This window comes from Mus caroli, chromosome 17 (assembly GCF_900094665.2).
Source record: "Mus caroli chromosome 17, CAROLI_EIJ_v1.1, whole genome shotgun sequence".
Taxonomy (NCBI): Eukaryota; Metazoa; Chordata; class Mammalia; order Rodentia; family Muridae; genus Mus; species Mus caroli.
The window spans coordinates 43,168,238-43,186,570 of NC_034586.1; the positions used below are offsets into that span (position 1 = coordinate 43,168,238).

Genomic DNA, 18,333 nt, shown 5'->3' on the forward strand with positions numbered 1-18,333 from the left:
AAAAAAAAAAAAGGAAGACAGCAGCAATGACTGGTGTTTTGGAGAATGACTGGAATGGGGTGGGGTTTCCCTTATAGGAAACTTACTGTCACTGTTTGTTCTCTTTGTGTGAGTTGGTGACATCCTGACCAAGTCCCATCAGTGCTCAGCAAGTGATCTCTGCTGTCTGTGAGCCTGACCCCTGAGACCCTCCAGTGGAGCCAAAGTCAGGAGTGCAAGCCCCTGCCATCTACGGTATCCTGGTCAGGCCACTCTGTCTCCAGTGCTGCTATACAACACTTGTGAGATCAAGGGGGCGGCGTGGTCAGTGTCCAGTCAACTTAGCCGACCCCAGTTCTCTGAGGTGCCTCATATCTGGCTGCAGTCCCACAACAAGGTGGGACTGGAAAAGGAGGAGAAGGACAGTTCAAAGGCAACCCTCCTCTCCTGAGAGGGGACCAGCAGAAAAAACCACTAAGCCACAGCAGTTAAGGACTCTTATGGCCTGAGACTACAGCTACTCAGCACCAGGCGGCTTTTTTACCAACTGAAGCTCTTGTAAAGGGAACATCTGACAAATCCACCCAACGCAATGACCCTGGGCTCTCTCTCTCCACAGGTTAGTATGGGGTTCAAGTGAGTTAATTTTGTCAAGTGCTCTGATCATGGCGCACAGGAAGAAGTGCTGTGTGCCAATGGGAAGACTATACAGTACAGGATACCTGACGACTCCCTTGTGTGCCAAGTACGAAGCCACCATGCTTCAGGCCAGGAGCGCCGCCCACTGGCAAAGTTATTTCGCAAGAAGTCATGCCCTTCTCCCCCAGGGAGAGACGCTCACTTCTCCACATTCTGCTCTCTGGAGAGCTACAAAGGTAAGAGATCTGCTGCCGATGCAGGCTCAGGGACAACCCTGCCACACCTGGGAATCAGAGACTCCGCCCTAAGCCATACAGAGCTCCGCCCAGTTCCATGAGATTGTGGCTGAGACTGGCACAGTTTGCAAAAGTCAACATGGCCCCTCCCCAAAGACGCAGTTCTGTCAAGAAGACGTCCCCCTCCCGTTGCCCTTAATGGCTTATGAACTCCTCCACCACAGAGGCCAAGGCAAAGGGACACCTTCTAGAGAGCCAGACATTTTGAATGGTGGCCTTGTTTTAAAGGAGTCCTACCTTCCCATGAGGGTTGTCCTTTGTGACTGAGAGGTGGGGGTGCAGATCCCCCATTCCTAACAGCTTGAGAGACAGCAATATGTATATAATGCTAAAACTAAGGCTCAAGCCAGTGCCATTGTCGTTTATAAGTCTTAAGGCATTTGGGGATCTCAGAATAGCTCAGAGACAACTGTAGCCACTCAGGTGGGGCTCTGCTCAGGCCTGGTGATGGAACTCTCCAGAAAGGAATGCCAGGCAGCCGAGTACCGGGTTTCCTGGAATCCCAGTGCCGCTGACTTGTGGAATCTATGAACAAAGAGAAGCCCCACCATTGCATGGAGGGTAGAGGGTCAGGGGCGGGGCAGTGCTGAAGGCAGGGAGGGGCTGCTGTGTATCCCCACCCCTTGCCTTTGTGCTTTGTGTTTCCCCGTTTGTTTTGCTTTTTTTTCTCAAGGGGTCTCCCTGGACATCTCTCCAACTCCTACTCGGGCAGAGCCATCCAAAACAGCCCAGAGGGCCAGAGAGACTCGGGATTGAAGACCTTCAAAAGTGAAGGGCATAGGATTAGAACATGGCTCTGGCTTTGGATGCTACATGGAAAAGATGTGTTAAAAAAAAAAGTTTTAGAGAAGAAAGCGGTGACTGTGGGAACTGACTTGCAGAACTGCTCGTCTCGATGTTGGCCATGTGTATACATGGATAGCTCGGACCCTGGGCACTGCCCACGAGGTGTAAGCATCCCCCATGTTGATCCAAGGGCCCTAAGACCTCTACTAAAATCAGGAATATTTGGGGAAGTTGATGGTCACAGGGTTGAGAGGATCAGAGGTCAGAGGGGAAACGCGTAAGAAGAGCAGAACAAGACCGGGAAGCTACTCAGACACACATGCACACGCATGCGCTCACACACATGCCCACGAGCAAGTGCTCACACACACACACACACACACACATGCACACACACATACGCACACATGCACACACACGCACAGCTGCAGCACCATTTAACTTCAGTAGGTGCTGGTCATACCAGGGTCTACATAAATGGTGTTCTCTGGAATTGTGCACATGAACAACAGAGTCTGAGCCTCCATCTCTGACAGCCCTGTGTGTGCAAGGCCATGGCTAAGCACACTCATGCCCGCAAGCTCACCAAAACACACAGTTTGCAAACTCTAGTTCCTCTGCTCCCTGGTCGGGCACTACCATCTCTAGTAACCCTCTCTCCCACCACTCCCCAAGCCTTGCTGGTTGGCATGGGCAGGAATGAAGAGAGAAAAAAGTGGGGTCCCCGCAGTGACAGGTTGGGAAACTGAGGTGGTCAGAAGAGGGGGAGCAGTCAGGTATCTGCCCATTAATCTCTGGATCCTCTCTTGACCTGCCTATCTTGTGTTCTGTCTACACCACACCCAGGGTACCTCCAGGAGTCATCCCCCTGGGAGTGGCAGATCTGAGCAGTCTGTCTGGGACTTGTTCTGAAATAAAATGTCCCTGTGCCCAGGATCTGGTAGGTTCCACTTCCTTTATCATTCTCCATATTGCCTGCAGGCTGGGTTCTGTGGATCAACTCTATTCATACCCAGCTCCTGAAGGCTTTCAGGGCAGTCAAGTCTCTCAGTGAGTGACACATGGGAGTCTTGAGGACCATGTGAGTGACCGTGGACAGCGCATGCGCTTGTCAGATGGGGCAAGGAAGGGACTCTGACCTCGGTGGCGGTGGATGGGAAATGTTCACTAGGTCACAGGGCTGCCCACTCCCCATCACTGAATATAGACACCCTCGTGTCACACCCAAGCCGAGTTTGACCAGCTGCCATCACATTCCACCCAGGCCAACTAGACAGACACAGACGCACACCTGTGGAGAAGTTCCAACTCTCCCACCAACCCAACCCTTCATGGGTGGATCAAACTCTGACCCGCTAAGACATCACAGAGTAAACAGAACCTGACCCCAAGCCAGACTGCCCCCGGAACACCTCAGCTCCCCCTACATCTTGGTTTCCCCTGGATTCTAGAGCCCCTGGTAGCTGCACCTCAGGGCTCCTGTTCTATCCAATTGCGCCAGCGCACCACCCCTCCCTGCACCAGTTTGGCTGGCCCCTAGCAAAGGAGCCCACCCCAGACCGAGCCTCTGAGGACAGAGCCTCTGGTGGGGTGGGAGTTTTACAGTATCATCGCGGGCCAACCTTCTAAGGGGGCGTATTGCACGTGGGTGGGATGGGCTGTATGGCCTGTGATTATTGCGTCCTGGGAAGGAACCTTGGTCTCTGTCTGCTCCCCAACCCCCCCCCACCTGCCCCCTCCAGGAGGGGGGGGAGCCCAGCCTAGGTCTTGTGGGTGAACCGTGCCCACACCTGCTGCAGCTGGGACCGCGAGATGCGGAGCACCGAGGGCACGAGTCTGTGGTTGCCGGCTGCCAGGGGCGCGTGGCGCCGATGGGGCGCACGCACCGGGCTGCTCTCAGCGGAGCGGCTGCGCTGAATGAGGGAACCGGAGGAGCCCGAGGAGCCGCCGCCGCCGGGGTGAGGGTAGTGCTCCGTCTCCAGCGTGGAGGAGGAGAACACGGAGGACGCCAGTCGTCGCAGGGGGCTGTACCGCGGGAGGGAGTGCCCCGAGAGTCTGTCCTCCTCCAACTGAAAGAGACCAAGAAAGTGGAGGAAAAAGAGGCGTCAGGCACAGACTGGACAGCTCTTCTCGGGGGCCACCCACCGCTCACAGCCCCTGCGGCACCGGCGTCTCTGGCAGGGGGCGGATGGCGCACGAGAAGGGGGCTACAGGCTGCTCACCCAAGATCCAGCCTCGGAACCTCCAGCGCCCTGCCTGCCTCCTCCTCTCACAGCACGGTCTCTGGGCGAGGGACCTTGGTCACTCACCTCGTTCCGGAAGCCTTCCGGGTTTAGTCCCATCTAGCAAGGGGCTCCCTCTGGGCTGGAGCCTTCCTGTCAGGAAGGCCCCTCTGTAGCTGCTCCTAGCCAAGTGCCGCCCCCTACTAACCCAGACACACTTCCATGCTCTTTCAGATAATTTTTTAAAACGTATTTGCTGTGCTGGGGCTCGAAAATTTCCTGCTGATTAAGCAAGTGTTTTGTAGATGAGCTATGACCTCCTGCACCCTCCAGTCCTTCTTCTGAGATCTAAAGCAGCTGTGTTCCTCTCTCCTTAGCGCCCTCTGCCTCCTTCCCGGAGGCACCAGGATGTCAGGGACAGTGGCTGGACTCTGAAGTCCAATACTCAACGTTGTATTTGCAAGAAGTCAAGAGAACGATGTTTAATCACTTGCTTTGTGGTTCTGGGGTTGTGCTGATAGGTAAGCACCAGGAGAGCTGGTTTGGTTTGGTTTGGTTTGGTTTGGTTGAGATAGCATCGCTCACACTGTCCTAAAACTCACTATGTAGCCCAGGCTGGCCTCTAACTCTTGGCAATCCTCCTGCCTGCCTTCCAAGCCCTGCATTACACGCATGAGACATCACTCCCAATGCCAGCCCAAAGATGCTTCTATCCCTTATGGACATGACCCTTGACCTCAATTCTCTACACCTCAAGTTCTCCCCATGGAGAGTGGGTAAAAGTGGCTCCCACCTCCTAGGGTTGGAGGACTAGATATGCGGAGTTCTTACAGCTCAGGAGCCTTTTAACCCAATGAAGACAGGCCCAGGGGGTGGCTGGGGTGGGGGTTGGGCAGCTACAAAGCTAGTGGTAGCCATAAGACTTTGTGCCATAAGTCTTTGTGCCCTCCCGTGCCCAAAGGGACAGGGAACACTTGGGAACACTTGCAAGCACGTGGGGATGGCGTGGCCTGGTGGCCCGGTGGCCACAGACTTTGCCTAGCCTTATCTCTAGCTCTCCCTGGGACGGAGGTCAGTTTAGCTCACAGTGTGGCCCTGAGGCCTGGCTGGGCCAGCTCTAGGGGAATTCAGAAAGGGACTGGAGCCACCTCCAGCATGCTTTGCTGGTGTCAGATGGGGAGGGGGTCACAAGAGACCTCCTTTGGGGAGGGAGCAGGGGAAAGGTCCTCACACTTTCATCTCCCTGAACCCACAATAGGTTTTCTGACAGCTTCTTTTGGGGTCAAGTTTGGGCTCCTTATTCCCTAGTTGATTCTGTTTGCAAGAAGGGTGAGGACTAGGCACACCCAGGAGGACCAATGCAGCCAAGGGCTCCTCTCACAGCACATGTGGGGGCATGAACTCAACGCCCACTTTGCTCTTCATCAAAGAGATCGTAGATGCTGGATTTGGATCCCGGTAGCCCCACCCTCCACCCCCAGCCAGGCCAGGCAGCACTTGTGACCTACTTGTCCTCAATACCCAGTATACAGTCACCCTTGTGCAGACATCCCAGTCTCCCCCGTAAGTCCCGTGAGCAGATATAAGCGCTTCCGTTCTCCTGCCAGCCCTATTGGTAAGTAAGTGCCCAACGTCCAGCCTGTGACTCCAGCCCAGTCTGACCCTGAAAGCTCTGAGCTGGGATAGAATGAAGCCTTGCTCATCTTTGGTCCCCCTCCCCCGGCCCAGCACAGTGTTCAGCTTGTAATGAGGCAGTGTGGCTTTCCAGCAAACGTCTACGTGTTTAAGGAATGCTCACCGGTTGTCCTATTGGCTTCAGACAGCCTATAAAGACTGCAGCCACCATCAAATCACACACCCTGCCTGTATTCCCTCTGCCCAAGCTGAGCTGTCTCCTGGGCTCCTGCTAATTTGCACCTGAACCACCCGAGAAGAGCCAGGTATTCACACATGCACACGCTGCACACCAGGGAACAGCCCAAGCCTAGCCCCACACCTGCTCCCCAGCCGTTCACACAGCAGACTCATAACAACACAGCTTGCAACACCAGGTCTAGGAGGGATTCCTCAAAGAAAGGTGGTGAAGAACGGGGTGGGGGGTCCTTTCTAGTCACCCAGGAGTGGGGAAGAGTTTCACAGGTTTATTGCAATGTGCCACAAAGCATGCAGGCCCTGCCTAACCCAAGGCCACCCCTATCAATGAAATGGAACACAAACCAAGTTTGCTCCCTCTGCCTCAGAGAACAAAGGTCTTGCCTCATCCTGAATATAGAACATGTCCTGTCCCACCTGCTTTGCCCATGGGCACCCCAAGACCACTACGTACACTGACATGCCACCAGGCACATGTGGCAGCGAGGGCCAGCCAGCTGGTATGCGTACACATACACATTTGAATGCTCTAGGCTCTCTGAGCCTGCGCAGATTGTCCGCTCCTCTGACCTGCATTTGCTATTCTGTCTTCAACACACGTGCCTTAGATCTTGTGACCATGACCCAGCTGCTTGGTTTCAAGTCTCAGCTCTACCAATTGGCAGCTCTAGCCAGAAAGCTTGCTTATTTATTTTTGGTTACTACTGGAGACTTTCCCCACCTTGTAAGTCAAAGTTGCTCGAGTCTAGTGTTGCTATTTAGGCCCCGTTGGTCACATGCATCTATCTGCAAATGTATCTCCCTGTGTCCCATCAGTAGCCATTACTGTTAGCTTTCCCATCATTCATTGTTCTCCCTGGTCTAGCCCCGTACAAGCCTCAGACATGATTCACACCCCACACAGATGTGGAGGCATGTGCATGGGTGTCCACATCCACACACTATACATACTGACTGACAATCAGTGGGCTCAGAAAAGCACACACAAAATGGTAGAATAAATAAAATAACCTCAGTTATGTACAGTGTGGGGAAACCGAGGCTGGCAAACACACACACACACACGCACGCGCGCGCTTTACCCCACAGACAAAATCCCTTTCCTGTCCATGTAGTACACCACTACTGCACAATAAGCCTGTCCCTGGTCTGGAAAGAGTCCCCCAGTGTTAGCATGACACTTAGGATGCAAGGGAGAGCAACCTCAGAGACAGCCTGGCACTCTTGTTCTGAGACCCAGCAAGGGACGGTGGCTGGCTCACAGTAACCAGAAAGGAAGAACAGAACAGAGAAGCAACCTCCATCTTTGTCTCTCTCCACTCTAGTCGGTGTCCCCTGACTCTGCATTGCCTGGGGTTCTACCCCTTGTGCCTGTCCTTCTGTTGCCTGTCCCCGGGCAGATGAGAAATGCTCTGGTGCTCATGAGGAAGAATGGGGAATAAGAAGTCCTGAGAACATCTTGTTTGTCCCCCCACCTTCCCCAGAGCCATTTGTGGGAACAGGTGTTGTTCCCCCAAGGAGTTGGGGGTCATAGCCTAAGTACATCAGCCTGTCAGAAAGAAGCCCCCACATCAGGCCAGTCAGGGCCTCTCTAGGCAAGGACTCATGGTCCCCAGGTTTTCATTACTATTGCCAGAGTACAAGGTAAGACCAGAGAAATATTCTAGAGGACTGTGGATCACAGCACCTCCTCTAGAAGGCATGAACAAACCCACTCCACCCTTCCCCAGAGCTGTCCTGTCAAGGTACCCATGGTATCCCAGACCAGGCTTCCCAACCTGATTGAGTGGCAGAGCTGGCTCCTAGACCCATACCTGGGTGCCACACAGAGCCCCAACATAAGATCATCAAGTGGACTAAGCCGCAGACCCCCAAGTTCCTTTCGGACTCAATTCAGCACACAGTGGCTGAACTGATGTTCACTTCCCAGTAAGAGGTCAGCTGGGATCCCATATAGACGCCAGAGGAGTGGCTCACAAACCTGTTCTGACAGAGTTGTCCTTGTCCTTAACAGGAGACAAGCTCTCTCTCTTCTCTCTCTCTCTCTCTCTCTCTCTCTCTCTCTCTCTCTCTCTCCCCACGTAGGCCAGCATTTCCACTCCATCTTTTATCTTCCTCTTCCCAGCTTTTGCAGACTGTTCCTAGATCCTTATACAAATAAATGTCCGTTCTTCTAAACTAGGTAGTGAGGGTTCAGACCTGTAATCTCACGTGTGTCGAGTCAAAGAAATTAGAAACTATCCTGAGCAACACAGTGGGCTCCTGTCTCAGAACACCAAGGGGGAAGGAGGAGGAGGAGAAGGAAGAGGGGGGGGGGGAGACACCACTGAAGCCAAACAGGGCTCCCAACATGCCTGTTGTGAACCCACTATGCAGCTGAGGATGGCCTTGAACTCCCAATCTTCCTGCCCCTACCTCCTAGTACTGGAATCGCAGTGCATATACCACCATGTCTAGTTTTACAAGGCACTAGGAATGGAGCCCAGGGCTTTGTGCATACATTCCTCCCAGAGCCTTCCCTGACTGGGCATGGTGGGCTGACCATCAGCCCTGGCCCTCTCTGATTTTGCTCACCTCTCTCTAGGGCCTCTTCCATGTTCTGATCCCTCCTGGGTTAGGATTATGGACACCCCCCACCCCGTGCTTTTCTCTCAGTCTCTATGTGTGAGCATTTCCTAGCTTCTGCCCCAACTTGTGAGTCTCCCCACCCTGCAGGGTTCTCTGAAGTGACATCACTCACTCTCACAGTCCCTACAGGTCAGGTGAGATCTCTTCCTCAGAGCAGTGGATACATACAACGTGGTCACCCTCAGATATCAAGAGGTCATTATGTCCAATCTGCATCCATGCACAAGGCTCCAAAGCCACTCAGCTATGGTATCGCTGCCATCTAGAGTCCCAGGCATAAGATGCTCGCCACCCCAGCCCACCCTCTGTTTCAGCCCTTTTGTCCTCCGTCTATCTCAACTCAGGTCACAGTCTGCTTCCTGGCCCAGGCCACCAGGGAGCTCCTGCTGATGCCTCATAGAAGACCTCCATGCTTCTCGCCTTTTACCCTTTTAATACATTTTCTACCAAGTAGCCCAAGGGATCGCCCAAAGGTCTCAAAGCCACCACAGTGCCACACTCCTACTTAAAAGCCATCGGTGGGTTACCAAGCCATCAGAATCAAGTCCCAACCCTTCAGTGTAGAGTCCAGACTTCTGTGACAGCCCCAGGACCCGCTTCACAGCCTTATCTTCTTAAATCAATACTGTGCTGAAGTATCACAACTGGGCTCTGAACACACTGTCCCCAGGGCACAAAATGCCTTTCTTCTGCCTTGTCACCTAGCTGAGTTACTCACAAGACCTTACCCACAGCTTAGGTCCCATCTCTCCCCACATATTCTGTGGGGCCTTTACACCTGTCTGTCTCCAACATGGCCTGTCACTGCTGGGTTCCTAGGCCAGAAGGGCCCGCCTCAACGTGGAACACACCAGGCCTGCTGGCAGAACTCTAGGGATCTCTGGGTAGGGAGGTAATGTACAAGTCCAGTCTTACCTGTCTCTGAGGGCCCGTGGGATCCGACTCTCTCCGTCGAGGGCGGGGTCCCGAGTGCAAGGGAGAGTGGGAAGGGCTGCCAGGCGTGGGTGGCTGTGATGTCTCTGACCGGCCATCAGCCTGGCTCAACTGAGGTGGTGCAGGCTGGGGCAGCATCTGCCGTGGGTCCTCCTCTGTCAGCGTGTGCATACCACGTCCACGCGGCCTGACAGTGGGCTCTGTCCCCAGTCGTCTCCTTTCCTCGCCCTCCTCGGGCAGGGGCCGCAGCTCCTCGGGCTCTTCATCGGTGGTGCCTGACGTGCTAGGCTCAGCCCCAGGAGGGAAGTCCTTGAGCTCCGTCTCCTTGTCAATAATGACCCACTCCTTGCTGTCAAAGTCTTCCTCCTCAGCCAGCGGCACTGAGCGGAAGGCGTTGCTCAGGGCCTCCTGCTCCACAGAGGCAGAGACGTCCATGCGGCCACTGGCCTGCCTGTCAGCATGGCCCGTGTCCACTGACAGCATCTGAGCTGGTTGTGAGGAGCAGGCCTGGCGTGAGGGGGAGCCAGGCAGATCCATCCGTGACCTGCAAGAGCCACCCACATGAAGTTCAGTGCGGGGTGGGGGTGGGGGGCCTCTGAAGCCCCAGGGACATCAGGCCAGCAGCGGCAGGGTAGAGTGTGACTCCTTCAACATCACGTACTAGAAACACTTCCCTTTATATCTCCCCTTACCATGGATTCCTTCAACCAACATTCCTTAACACTTACCGTAGTTCAGGAACAAGAGCGTGCAGAAAATGAGCTTGTCCCTCTCGGAGCCTCTGGGCTATCCCAGGGAATCTAGTCTTTCTAATACCCGTCGGGTACTCACACTCCATCTGCAGCTCCCTCCTGCTGCATCCGGGGCAAAGACACCAGCTGGTTCTTGAGTGTACAGATGGCTTCCAGCTCCACCACTGACACCTCCAGTCCTGCCCAGCTGGCGCTCTATAACCCCGGGCAGGCAGGGCTTTGTCAGTCCCCAGGCGGAAGCCAAAGTCTGCTCTCCTTAGCTTGCAACCAGGGCCTCTCAACCTGACGTTTTCCCTTTTCTCTACACAGGTCTCTTTCAGGACATTTTCCTCAACTGTCCACCCCACAGCCTGCATCTTCACCTTTTGCTCCCTGAACTCTGCGCTGATGTACTTCCTGGCACGAGCCCTCCCCTTCCTGCATGGACAGTTACTCGTCCCCACGAGGCACCCTGAGCCCCCACCAGACCATGGACCTCAGATCTGTCTTGCATTCCTATAGACTGTGATCTCCTCTGCCAGGCAGGGCCTGGGTTCCTCTAACCTTTGACCTCAGGGCACAGATCCTGCAGGGGACATCTGTTACTACCTTGAACTATGCCTGTGACTCTCACATGACACCCCAAGCTCTGAGCGTGCTTCTTGCACAATGTAGCTGGTGTGTGTGTGTGTAAAGGAAGATGCTGCATATGGGGAAAACATTGGCTCCTGAACCCCAGAATACCAGGAAAACCAGCAGGCCTAACTCATCTGCGACCTGTAACCCATCTCCCATTTGGCTACGGGCAAGGGGCTGACTGGTGCTTGGTGAGAGTGACTCAGTTGCAGAGGGGAGATATGCAGAGAGGAACTTCCTGTCAGCCTTTCTCAAAAGACCCCACCCAGCCTGCATGGCAACTGTCTAATCTCTCCTTTTACACCACATTCGTATCGATTTGTTAGTGAGGCTTGAAATAAAACACCATTGACAGAGGCTGCCCTGGGACTCCCTGGAAATGGCTGGTCCCATTTCGTTTCCTAAGGGTACACCTTGTTCTGAGGGACATAAAGGGCAGAAGGGAACAAAGCAGGAGTGGACTCTGCCCACACATGTCCCTGTGTGTGTAGGTGACAGAGAGCTGGGCCATCCCAGCCTTGTCTGCTCCACACTTTTTGTGCTCCATGTGCCACCACGTGCCATCCTACCCCCTTTCCCTGTCTGCGACATCCTGAGCCTGCTGTAGCGGAAACCCTCTTCAGCCCACCCCTTTCTGCCATTTCTGAAGTGGTGTTGCCTGTGAGCCAAACCGACCCATTCAGTGTTACTTCTAAGAGGGCAGCTCTTCAAAACTGTCTTGCTCAGAACACTTGCCCCTTTGGTCTACAGTCATCCCTTCCTTGCTTCGCTGTGTCCAGAACCCTTTGTACCGAGGGACTCCATGCTGCGTGGGTGACGATGAGGTCCCTGGTGCCTGGCAGGACAGACCAGGTGAGTGCAAGCTGTCATACACTCAGGGACATAGACTTGTCTTGATTTTGTCCACACAGCCCACAGCCCCTGCAAACTGGCACTGTGTGCAATCTGGCACTCCGGACAGTTTAGGGTGGCGTCTGAGGGAGGGGCTGTGGCTGATGTAGGTTATTAGGAAAGACACTGAGAGGATATCAAAAAGGATGCCGTCTTCCTGCAGGGCCGAGAGAGAGCCTCTTCTATATTTCCTAATTTACCAAAGCCCTGGTCTACTATGGAGCAAAGTGCTTTGGAGGCTAAGGGAAATCAAGGACATTTCATCTTCCAGGTTACCCCTTACCTGGTGTCCCACTCACCCTAGTGTGACTTGATCTACCCCTGCCAGCTCCATCGAACCCTTGGCCAACTTTACCCTCCTCCCACCTCCTAAGGGCCAATTCCCTGAGCCCTCCCTCTCAGCCTGCCTCTTACCAGCCAGGTTGCTTCTGGGTCCCTCGGGCTCTCAATTCATATCATGTCCCTTAGAACCCCCAAAACTTAGCCCACCAGCAGTTCCTCAAACCCCTCTCTCAGGCTCTCTGACTGCGGGCAGCCAAAGCAAGCCCACCTCTGTTGCTCTCCAGGCATCTGTGAATTGTTATCTAGGACCATGTTCTGGGTCCAGAAACTGACCTGTCCCATTCTTTCCTCTTTGGAAGCCCCACCATAGGCCAGCACCTGACTCCAATCTGTGGGCCTGACCCTCACCTCACTTTTTAGGTGCCCTCTAAGCCACATGGATGACCTGACCTTTTGCAGAGCAGCCATGCTGATGAAGGCAGGTGGGGCCAGGCTTTTGACACGCCACCCTGAACCCCTGTATACAAACTCACCTCCTCTCCTGCAGCTCTACCCGACCATCAGCAGCTGTAGACAGCCTCTCCGACTCTGGGCTGTTGACCCTCCGGTAGCGTAGAGACCGCACTGGGGTTGTTGGGGAGTCTGGGGGGGCACGTACTGGGGAGCTGGGGACCCCTACTCCTCGACTCTGCTCTTCCTCCACACAGGGGGTCTGCAGAAGAGGGGGTGCTGTGAGTTAGGGTGGACAGGTTGGCTGTGGGTGAGAGGCATGGGGCGGGGGGTGGGGGTGGGTAGGGCCCAGGGCTGGGAACCCAGGTGGGGAAGGCTGTCCACACCCTTCTGTCTGGATGCACCTACTTTGCCAATGTTGATGCGCAGTTTGTTGCGGTTGACATCTGTCTCCTCCCACACTTCAGCCTCAGGACCCCCAGGGTGGGGGACAAGATGGGGACCAGGGCCCAAGCCCTCCGGAGGCCTCCCGGGCAGGATTGGGGGTGCGTTCTCCTGGTCACTCAGGTGCTCTCCCTGCAGTACGTCCTCGGTGTTCTCACGAAGCAGGTCCCCAGGCACCGGTGTCACATTGACCACTCTGGGGAGGCAGGGAGAGTCATGGGAAGGGCTTGCAGGGGTTAGGATTAAGGAACCCACCTGGGAGGCCTCCTTCCTCCCCATCTCCTTTACTCTCTGCTAGCACAAGCCCTGGGGACCATCTCCAGAATGGACAGAGAAGAGGCCCATTGCCATCCCTGCCTACAAGGCCTCTGAGACCAGACCATCCTCAAGGTGGCAGGGGCTACAAGGAGGTGTGGCCAGCAGGGACTGGAACATCCCCCCTGAGCCCCACTTTTTCAGATCTGTGGGTTTTCAAGCCCTTGCTATACAGTCCACTGTCAGAATCAGACTTCCTTTAGACCCCAGAACAAGTCTAAAGAGACTCCTTTGAACTCTTTCTGTAAACCTCTTTAAAAGAGATTTATTGCCAGGCAGTGGTGGCACATGCCTTTAATCCCAGCATTAGGGAGGTAGACGCAGTCAGATCTCTAAGTCTGGTCTACAGAGTGAGTTCCAGGACAGCCAAGGCTACACAGAGAATCCCTGTCTCAAAGAGAGAGAGAGAGAGAGAGAGAGAGAGAGATTTATGTTTTATGTATGTGTTTCCCTGTGTGTATATATGTGTACCATGTATGTGTGTGTGTGTACCATGTGTGTGTGTACCATGTATGTGTACCATGTGTGTATGTGTACCATATGTGTGTATATGTGTACCACGTGTGTGTGTGTACCATGTGTGTGTGTCTGGTGCCTGAGAAAACCCAGAAGAGAGCATGAGACCCTCTAGGGCTGGAGTTACAGACAACTGTGAACAACAGTGTGGGTGCTGGGAACTGATCCCAGATACTCCCAAGAGCAGCCCATGTTCTCACCTGCTGAGCACACTCCGGCCCCGTTTTTTAACTCTTTAAATAATTTCTTTCCTTTCTGGCTCTCTTCCCACCTCAGGACTTAGCTCTCTCTCTCTCTCTGTGTGTGTGTGTGTGTGTGTGTGTGTGTGTGTAGGCTCAAGGTTGATGCGGGTGTCTTCTACAGCCCTTCACCTTCCTTTTCATTTCTGTTCATTTGTTTGCTTTGTGTTTTGAGACACGGTCTCACTATGGAGCCCCAGCTGGTCTGGAACTTATTCAGTGGACCAGGCTGGCCTCAAACTCCCAGAGATCTGCCTGCCCCTGCCTCCTGATTACAGGGATCAGAGAGGGGGTACCCCAGGACCCACTAAGCTGAGGTTCTCTCATGCATCAGGCCAGCTGACCTGCAAGCTTCCAGGGGTCTTTCTGCTTGTGCCTCCCATGCCACCCAGAAACGCAAAGATGACAGAGACGCACTACTGTGTACCTCTTTGTGTGGGCTTTCGGGACCCAAACTAAGACCTTATGCTTGGACAGCAAATGCTTTATCCATGGAGCCTTATCCCAAGCCCCTTTCTGTTTTAAAAACAAGGTCTTCCTCCGTAGCCCAGGATAGTATCAAACTAATGATCGTCCTGCCTTATCCTTCTAATGCTGAAATTACACATACACCATCATGACCGGCTTCCCTCCACAACCTCACCACAAAACTAGGCCACCATAGTATGCCAGCAGTTTCTGGGCATCTCCTCCATAAAGATGGCCCTGGATTGAGTGGCTTGATGGCTAATTTTGACTCTCAACATCTGGAATCTTAGTTGACTACATCTGGAATTAACTAAAACCCATACTATGAGAGGTTTGTTTTTTCCTCGATTAAATCATTTAAAGTAGGAAGAGTCACTTTTTTTTTCCGAGACAGGGTTTCTCTGTGTAGCCCTGGCTGTCCTGGAGCTCACTCTGTAGATCAGGCTGGCCTCAAACTCAGTGATTTGCCTGCCTCTGCCTCCCAAGTGCTGGGATTAAAGGCGTGCGCCACCACGCCCGGCCAGGAAGAGCCATTTCTAATCTTGATCTCTGAGTGGGAGGGTTCACCTTTGATCCAGATCTTTTGAATTCATAAAATCCACCTTTAATCTGAGCCAAGCCTTCCGCTGGCAGCCTATGTGTGCAAAGGGACAGGGAGGAAGGAAGCGTGGCTTTTCTGTCTGCTCACTAGCAAGTCCATTCCCTCTCTGGCATCGCAGCCTACTTCTTCAGGTCTCTGGGGTATATCGAAGAGCCACTGAGACATCCAGCCTCATGGACTGAACAACTACTAATTCTTGCACCTTTCACTGCTAGGCAGCCATTGTTGGACTAGCTGGACCACAGCCTGTAAGCCCTCCTGCTAACTCTCCTTTCTATATAGCTAGAGACTCATCCTGTAAGGCCTGTTTCTCTGGAGAACGCTGACTAATAACAGGCGGTAGCCCTTCTGAGTCAGGACCCTCCCCAGGTACTCTTCTATGTGCCTCATGTAGTTCAGAAATTACTGGCCACATGGTTGCAGACACCCCAGCATCCTCTGAGGTCCTCTGAAGACAGGGGTTAACATCTCCCTGAGTCGTGGTGGTGTTTAGATGGTGTGAGACATGCTCGTTATTTACAACGAGAAAGAAAGACTGTGGAGATCAAGTCATTTCACTTGGGAGGTCTTCCTTAATCAAAAGCTCTAAATGAAGATGACGCCCACTCCATACTCAGATTCAGGGTCGAGCTGGGATGCAATCTCTCAAAAGTCCAGGACTCTGCTGTCTGGGACGAGGAGTAAGAGACTCCCCAGGGGGAGGAAAGGGCTGGCTTCTCAGGTGATAGCTCCAGGTAAGGGTCCCTGGCCACCCCACCCATTATAACCCCCCCGCTCAGACTCACCCAAACATGGCTGCAGTCTGCCGCGTGTTCTGCTGGGGTGGGGTGGAGGTGCTCGTGGACAGGAGGGCATCAGTGCCTGCCTTCTCCCAGTCAAAGGCCTCGTTCTCGGCAATGCCCCGCTCCTTCATGCTGTTCTCAAACACCGACATGATCAACTGCAGAGGATGGGGAGGGCAGGGGGACAGAGAGGTGACTCCAGGGTTAGCCAGGCAGAAGGGACAATGCAGAGGAGTGGGAGGGGAGGGGAGGCTTCCAGGTCAGGGAAGGGCCTAGAGGGGACATTGGAAGGAGAGGCACACACTGATTTTAAATAAAAACATAACACAAAGCAGTATGCAAATCACTCTCTTGGATTAAGCCCTGCCAGATGGATCCTAGTCCTGTGAGAACTGTCCTTCAATGACAGTCTCCAGATCCTCCTGCCATTTCTGTCATCTTGACAGGTACATCAGTAGCTCTGAACCACTGGTGTTTCCTCGTGTTCTCTCCTCTCCTCAGGCTGCTGGCTCTGGTGGGTGCCTCTCCCTTTGTCCTTTCCTGCCACCTGACTCTCCCATGTGGCTTCCGTCTCATCCCTGAGCACAGAGTGTCCATTTCTGCAACACTTCCGTGGCTCTCTGCCAACTCTACACCTCTAGCAGTCAGTGCAGGACTCGGCATGGAGGTAGGCATAACTGTGTGGACTGAGCCAGGACAAGAGTAGGGTGTCAGTCCTACCAGCACCTGGGACGCTGCATTCAAGAGGTATTAGGTGGCCACAGACCTCTGAGGAGCCCAGGCTGTCCCGCATTGGGCTGGTTCTCTTCAGAGCCCGGGGCATGCACTCCACTGACAGGACCCGTGTGCTTCAGTGTCTGATGTGTGATTGACACTGCCTGATTCCCTCCTGTACCTCATTCAGAGTGGCTTCCTGGCAAACACTGATGGCATGTCTCCCTACTCTCCAGTGCCAGGAGGTCCCATGAGGTGTTGTGATGCAGCCATGGGAGAGTATTAGACCTGGAGCCAGTTAAGTGGTCCCTCACCAGAGTGGTGGATATGATGGTGGCACCAAGAGTTGGTTGATAAGTGGAAAATTCCTATCGCCTGGCCATGTCACAACCTGGCCATGTCACAACCACTGTGGCACGGAGGTACAACATTTCCCCAGTGTGTGGTGATGGTGACCTGGCCATAGACAGAACGTGACACACACAATTATATGCAATACATAGTACTATGTTTGATTTGGGGGTAGGTGTGTGGGGTGTGTATGTGTGGGGGTGCATGTGTATATGTGTGTGTGGTGTGTATGTGTGTGTTATATGGTGTGTGTGTATGGTATGTGTGTGTGCATGTGTGTATGTGTGAGTGGTATATGGTGTGTGTGTGTGTGTGTGTATGTGGTGTATGGTGTGTGAGTGTGGTCTGTGGTGTGTGTGAGTGCAGGTGCCCGTGAGTATCAGAAGATGGTGTTAGGTCCCCTGAATCTGGAGTTACATTTGGTTGTAAAATTCCTGGCATGGGTACTGGGAACTGAACAAGGACAGCACAAGCTGTTGATCACTGACACATTTCTCTAGCCTTGATTTTGTTGTTGTTGAGACAGGGTCTCCCTATGTAGTCCAGGCTGTCCTGAAATTCACAGTCTTCCTGCCTCTGCCTCCTGGGTTCTGGCACTGCAGCTGTGCACCACCATACGAAGCAGCCCTGTTTTCTCGATCACTATTGCAGAGTGTACAACCTCTACTTATAAAACAAACAAACAAACAACAATGAGTCCCCTGAGGTTGGCTCTGTGGCTCCGTTAGTAGGATGTTTGTTTGCCTAGCACCCAGGATGCTCTGGGTCCAATCTCAAGCCCAGTGGACCAATGGTGGCACATGGCTATAATCTCTGCCCTTGGGACGTGGCAGAGGCAGGTGGATGAAAAGTTCAAGGTTATCTTCAGCTGCACAGTCAGTCTGCAGACAGCTGGTCTACATGAGACCCTGTCTCAAGAAAACCACCAGAAAGTGGAATTGGCTGCAGCATGCTGTTTTAGGCCGGGAGGCACCTGAGAGCCTTCTGTTCACTCTGTCTCTTGTCTGAGCCATTTTCTATTGAGTTTGATCTACTCTCTTCTTGCCTGCCACACCGAGGGACAGGGTGTGTGAAGGAGAGGTCTGTCCTGGTTCAGGAAGTGAACTCTACCAAGGTTATACAGAGACATGCTAAGGTCAGATGTCTCAGTCTGTACCCTGTCACGCACGACTGTCTCTGAGCTGCAATGTCTAACCTCAGTTCCCCATCTATGAACCAAGAACAATCACCCCAGTGAGCTTCCTGCAGGCTCCTTTTTTTGTTTGTTTGTTTGGTTGGTTGGTTTTTTGTTTTTGAAGACAGTTTCTCTGGCTGTCCTGGAACTCACGCTGTAGACCAACTGGCTTAAAACACTCAGAGATACACCTCTCTCTGCCTCCTGAGTATTGGGATCAAAGACATGAGCCACCCCTACGCCACCCCGACTCTGGCTACATTATAGCTCTTAAAGACTCCTTTTTTTTTCCTTTTTCCTCTTCTTTCCTTTCTTCCTTTCTTCCTTTCTTCCTTTCTTCCTTTCTTCCTTTCTTCCTTTCTTCCTTCCTTCCTTCCTTCCTTC

At 53.3% G+C, this 18,333-nt stretch overlaps 1 protein-coding gene across 2 annotated transcripts in view; it reads right to left on the reverse strand.

Annotated features, from left to right (window-relative positions):
• Ttbk1 (tau tubulin kinase 1) overlaps positions 1 to 18,333 on the reverse strand; it is a 45,150-nt gene that overhangs the window by 15,077 nt on the left and 11,740 nt on the right. For both annotated transcript variants that reach the window (XM_021186289.1, XM_029471467.1), the window contains exons 10-13: positions 15,714 to 15,868; positions 12,754 to 12,985; positions 12,429 to 12,607; positions 9,338 to 9,899 (exon numbers count right to left, since the gene is read on the reverse strand). In XM_021186289.1, coding sequence (XP_021041948.1) covers positions 9,338 to 9,899; positions 12,429 to 12,607; positions 12,754 to 12,985; positions 15,714 to 15,868 — 1,128 coding nt within the window. The remainder of the gene's footprint in view (positions 1 to 9,337; positions 9,900 to 12,428; positions 12,608 to 12,753; positions 12,986 to 15,713; positions 15,869 to 18,333) is intronic.